This window comes from Zea mays, chromosome 9, assembly GCF_902167145.1.
Source record: "Zea mays cultivar B73 chromosome 9, Zm-B73-REFERENCE-NAM-5.0, whole genome shotgun sequence".
NCBI classification, from domain to species: Eukaryota; Viridiplantae; Streptophyta; class Magnoliopsida; order Poales; family Poaceae; genus Zea; species Zea mays.
In genome coordinates this window covers 145,772,711-145,777,957 of record NC_050104.1, presented here as the reverse complement: position 1 = coordinate 145,777,957, position 5,247 = coordinate 145,772,711, and the positions used below count along the sequence as shown (strand labels likewise).

Sequence of the window (5,247 nt, the reverse complement as noted above, 5' to 3'; positions counted from 1 at the left end):
TGCTATCCAGCAGAACGAAGTAGTGATCGCCCTCCCCATGACTTGCGCGCCGGATATATTCACACGGATAAGTAAGTTTTACGTCTGCGAGAAAATTAGGAGATGGATTAGGGAGTTGTTGGAGACCAATTTTTCTTTTCCCCCCTAAAATAAGATTGGGAGAAGGCTTTTGGTTACCGTTGCTCTCAATTCCCTCTACTTCTAGAATTTAAATTTTCAGAGTACCCGTGCATTTCTTATCGCGGAGAACGTTTTTTTTCCTCAACCTCACTTCACCGTGGGCCCCAACCTATACAGTAGGTCCAACAAGTCAACAGACTGTCAGCGGCCAGTAGTACTAAAATGATTGTGCCTTAACACCTGCAGACAAGGGTCACAGAAGCCATGACGTCAATGAGGGCCGGAGTTGCCCTTCTCCCATCTCATTTTGCAGCAGTTGGGTCCAATCTGCCCTAGTGCCCCCTGATAAAAACGTAGTTATTATTAAAAAACAGGATGGACAACTGGAGATTATTGAATCTAAGAGGAAACTTGGGACTATCTCTGTCCCCAGTTTCCATCATTGTTCAGCCTTTGCTAGTTTGAAAACTCATTTCCTCTCAATCCTTTCTACTTTTTAAGGAGATTTGAGTTTGTAAACTAGTCATTAAAGGGATTCAAAGCCCAATGACCATTAGACCACTTCCAACGTCAATCCCCATGCCTCTCTCACCCCATATCTAGTGTCATATAGGGGATTAAGCTCTCCAACGGCTACGCCCACTCAGCACCCCAAATAAGAGGAAAGGCAACTCTCTCATACACAGTGAGTTCTAATCCCTCCCTATTTTAGATATTTTATTTTTACGATATTGCTTTTTAAAGACGTGTAACCTATTAACGATGTGTGCTATGGTAGTACAAATAGCCTATGACTTTTTAAGTTTCAAAAAATGATGAAAAAATAATTGTGTTATAGTGTAAATGGAGCTATATTTATGAATGGTTGGAGATGTCCTATATACTAGAGAGAATCTTTTTAAGGAAAATAGTAAAATATATTACAAAGTACATATAAAGAAATAAATATGGAGAAAATAGTTGGAGACTGTCTCACCGAGGCACTCACAACAATAGATTTAAAGTTTACTAGTTAGATTCTCATGCATTGCTATAGTTTTAACGTTCCATTATATACATAGACCTTGTTTAAATATGATAGAATTAATTTATAGAAATAAAAACACTGTAGAAGCAGTAACAGACGGTACGAATTAAAGCCAAATGAATAAGCTGTCTGTTCCAATGCAACTAGCAGCTCTTTATATTTTCTATAATTTACTGCAAAATAAATATAAAAAAAAGGAGAAAAATACTAATAAACAGAAACAGCGAGATCACGCGTTCGGTCGGTTTAATAGTTAAGAAAAATATAACTTTTGCGATAGCTAGAGAAGGTAAAATAGACCTTTTCCTCCTATCCAGAACAGTAACCAAGATCTTCACTGGATTTTGACAAATGCTGAGGGCTGCTATAGGCCAAACCCTGAGCGCCGCAGCCCCGGGCAATCAATCACATGGATTTTTGTACCGGCTTCTCATTAGCAGACCGGGCCATACCTCTGCGAATCAGACATGTACAGCAGCCTTTCGAGACTCGCATCCACGGATTATCACATGGCCGCATGGGGCCTGCCACTGCCAGGGAAGGACGGGCTGCTTATTCGGATGATCGCTGATCGGATCAAAGCTTAGCTACAGGACTGGCTCTTCTTGAATGAATCTACACAGGTGAATAACTCATTTGCCAAAAATAATCTACAAAAACAGGCTTGTTCGTTCCTGGAGGGATGGGATGGCGGCGGCCACGACGGCGACAGATTTCACGTGGATTATGAATGGACGGGTGCATGAAAGGATTCTGCATTTCTGCTACGGCTTGTCGTCGACCTGCTCGCTGCTATCTGTTCGTCGGCGGCCCATCTTGCCGATGGACGAGGCGATGCTGCCCATGAGTGTGCTGCTGGTGCTGCCCGCGTCGCCGCTGAGGTTCATGGACCGGCGGGACCGGCGGTGCCTGGGCGACTCCAGCTTGTCCCGCTCGTCGTCGTGGCCAGCCCTCGTCCGCGTCGCCACCACCAGCCGCGCGATGCCGCCGCGGCAGAACGGGCAGGTCGGCAGCGGCTGGGACTGCGTCGCCGGGTTGGGCTTGGCGTGGCAGCACAGCGCCAGCGTGCACGCCGAGCACATCTGGTGCCCGCACTCCCGGACCTCGATGCTGCACGCCTGCTCGAAGCAGATGCTGCACACCTCCGCGTCGCTCGCCTGCACGTAGGGGCGCGGCGGCCAACTACTAGTCAGTTCCGAACAAGATCCGCGTCATGGGGGAACCACCAAGATCGCGCATGTGTAATCGTACATTGATTTGCATGGTGGCGTTTAAAATAATGTGGAGCTCATATGGATTGGCGCTGTTGCTCAGATGTGCAATGGGCCAGTCGAGCAAGTGGATGCGCTCATGCGCTACGCTGCCCGCCCTTTGGCAAACATGTGCGAGGCTTGCCATTACCGATAAGCACTGCACAGCGTTAAAATAGTGCCAGAACCCAGAAGCCCGTAGCACTGTGGCAGTAGCCATGGCGCTGACAACTGCCGGTTAGGCTTCCTTAGTATACACATGTTTAACCCTTTTCAAGGTGCCATTTGTCTCTCTGGGATCAACAAGGATGCTTGTTTATAGTGCCACTACGTGTTGGAGCAAGTGACTCTGTCTGTGTTAAAACTCTAAATCGTGCAGTGCAGTGCAGGTGACACTTGGGATTTGACTCAGTTCAGTAATCTGTGATCATATCGATCGGCAAAGCAAAAGGAGTTTACCTCCTCGAATCATATACCAAGACCAGGCGCCATGATGAACAGCAACAAAGAGACATATCTGTATGCAACTTGCCAACGGAGGACTCGGAATTTACCTCGGCAATGGCGGTGTCATGAGCGCCGTCATCGTGGTGCGGTGGCGACGGCAACGCATTCTTAGTCCCTTTCAGGATCCTCCTCTCCCTCTCTCTGTTGGCCTCCATCAGGGCTGCTTCGAGGAGAGATTTGGCGTCGGGTTCCAGCTCGCTGATGAACTTGAGAGCGGACGGCCAGACCAGGGGCTCCGCGGATGACGGGTTCAGCAGCGCCGCGCACGCGACGTGCCCTCGCTTCACGGCGACCTCATACGGAATTCTCCTGCAGAAAATGAACCCGCCGCATCAGCATTTGCCTCGGCATTACAGGCGGCCGGCGTCATGCCACATTGCCACTGCCGACTCTCATGCCATTTGTTCGCTCACCCGACGGAGTCTCGCTGGAGGCGGTCGGCGCCCCAGGAGAGCAGTTGCCGGACGCAGTCCAGGTTGCCGCCGCGCGCGGCCAAATGTAGCGGTGTGCTCCCGGGGAATCTGCAGTGCAGGAGCGCGCAGTCGAATCAAACGTATGGCACGAAACTTTCCTCAAAAGGAGCGAATATTTTCACATAAAAATACGTTGTTTGACATGATATGTGATAGAAGGCAGGGCCGCAGGGGCGCAGGGCACGAATCCTCACCCGAAGGCACCGCTGGAGGCGGACACGATGGCGCCGTTCTCGAGCAGGACGTGGACACAGCGCCGCCAGCCCTGCCTCGCCGCGAGGTGCAGCGGCGTCGCCCCGGTGTCGTCCCGCACGTTCACGAAGCGCGCGAACCCCCTGCACCTCCACAGCTGAGAACGCATTAGCAAGGGGCCAAAGAGCGGCGGCGGCGAGACGGCGGTGTCTCCGGGGCGACGGAAAGGCCAACCAGGATTCCGACACCGGCGCGGACTTGGCCGCCGAGAGGATGGTCCGGAGGCAGTCCGCGTGCCCGTAGTAGGCCGCGTAGTGCAGGCACGTCCGCCGATGCGAGGAATCGAACATCACGATCTGCGCCATCCAAATCGGAAACGCCATTTAGTAGCCCGACTCGAGGAACCGATATAACCTGCAACTTCCGTTTAGAGGCTCACATTGGCGCCGGCGTCGAGAAGCCGCCGGACGCAGTCGGTCTTCCCGTGCATCGCCGCGAGCATCAATGCCGTCTGCGGCGAATTGAAGGCCGGAGGTGTCAGGCTGGAGCAACGGGGAAGAGGGGAAGGGGATGCGGAGCAGGGGCGGCGGCAGTGAGCAAACCTGCTTGTGGCGGTTAACGACGTCGGGGTGCACGCAAAGATCTAATGCTAGGGAGACCACCTGAAGGAAGGAGAAAAAAAAACAGAAGAAGGTTAAGCAGTCGCACGCCGAAGTCGTGAGCGAGCATCCATGCCGGAAACAAACCAGGAGACAGGTGGGCGAGATTGAGAGAAATCGAAAGCTGGCGCTGGCGTTTCGGAGTTCGTACCTGGAGGTGGCCGTGTGCGGCGGCGATGTGGAGCGCGGAGAGGCGGTCGAAGAGCGTGGTGCGGGCGAGCAAGGTGGGGCGGGAGCGAAGAGCGGCGGCGAGGCGGGCCGTGTCCCCGCACTGCGCCGCGCCGAAGAAGTCCACCTCCTCGCTTGGGCGGCTGCAGCTCGCGCCGTGCCCCATCGCCGCCGGCGAGCGGGAGGGGGGAGGGGCCGGGGGAACTGGCTGCGCTCTGACTGGAACGGGACTGTCCTCCTGGGGCTGGGAGAGCAGGGGGAGGGGAGCTGTTTAAAATATACTGCGTGCACTTTCCTGTAGTTTTTTAAAGTTTTATTTTTGCCCTTCTCCCTCCTGATGATTGAGAAATTTTCTTCTCCCCGATAAACTTCTTGTATGTCTGGTGACTCTGGTCTGATGAAAAAAAGAGAGGATATTTTTCGGAAAAGTTTTACGAGAGCGTCTGTGGCTGACTCGCTGTCATGGATACAAAAATATCATCACCGTTTCATACATGAGAAACAACTGTATACCGTATCTCCGGTGACAAGTTGGCGTTAATGCACAAAATTGATCGTCCGTCGGTGCGGTGCCCTCGCTTCGACGTCGTAGAGCAAAAGCATAGCGTTCTTGTTCCGTAATCCATGGTACAGATATGCCTGTCGTCTTTACTGATCGGATGCCAAGATGGATCAAGTCGCGAGTCCGCGTGTGCTCTTCCCAAATCCCAGTTGGTCGCGCCACTTCCTCTTGCTGATCCATGGCGCGCGCCTTCGATTCCAGTTCCACCCGGAGCCAGCGAGCCCTCATGGGCTCAGGCTCTCCGCAGCGGTCCCTCTAAATTTTTCCTCCCATATCACTTTTCTGGGTC

General features: G+C 52.5%; 1 protein-coding gene across 1 annotated transcript; it reads right to left on the bottom strand.

Annotated features, from left to right (window-relative positions):
- Positions 1 to 1,754: 1,754 nt before the first annotated feature.
- Positions 1,755 to 4,672, bottom strand: LOC100216999 (uncharacterized). The gene is made up of 8 exons (NM_001359532.1): positions 4,380 to 4,672; positions 4,172 to 4,231; positions 4,009 to 4,080; positions 3,804 to 3,925; positions 3,572 to 3,712; positions 3,318 to 3,425; positions 2,952 to 3,213; positions 1,755 to 2,304 (listed from the first exon to the last, which is right to left on the bottom strand). Exons 1-8 carry the CDS (start codon positions 4,560 to 4,562, stop codon positions 1,912 to 1,914), a joined length of 1,341 nt encoding a protein of 446 aa, NP_001346461.1. The 5' UTR covers positions 4,563 to 4,672; the 3' UTR covers positions 1,755 to 1,911.
- Between the last annotated feature and the right edge of the window lie 575 nt (positions 4,673 to 5,247).

What these genes read in the sequence shown, in the direction of transcription:
- LOC100216999 (NM_001359532.1), bottom strand. Translation starts at nt 4,562, where the DNA reads ATGGGGCACGGCGCGAGCTGCAGCCGCCCAAGCGAGGAGGTGGACTTC. An exon ending in GCGCCGGTGTCGGAATCCTG is followed by an intron (nt 3,713 to 3,803) that starts GTTGGCCTTTCC and finishes GTGGAGGTGCAG; the next exon opens with GGGGTTCGCGCGCTTCGTGA. An exon ending in GCCTCCAGCGGTGCCTTCGG is followed by an intron (nt 3,426 to 3,571) that starts GTGAGGATTCGT and finishes CCTGCACTGCAG; the next exon opens with ATTCCCCGGGAGCACACCGC.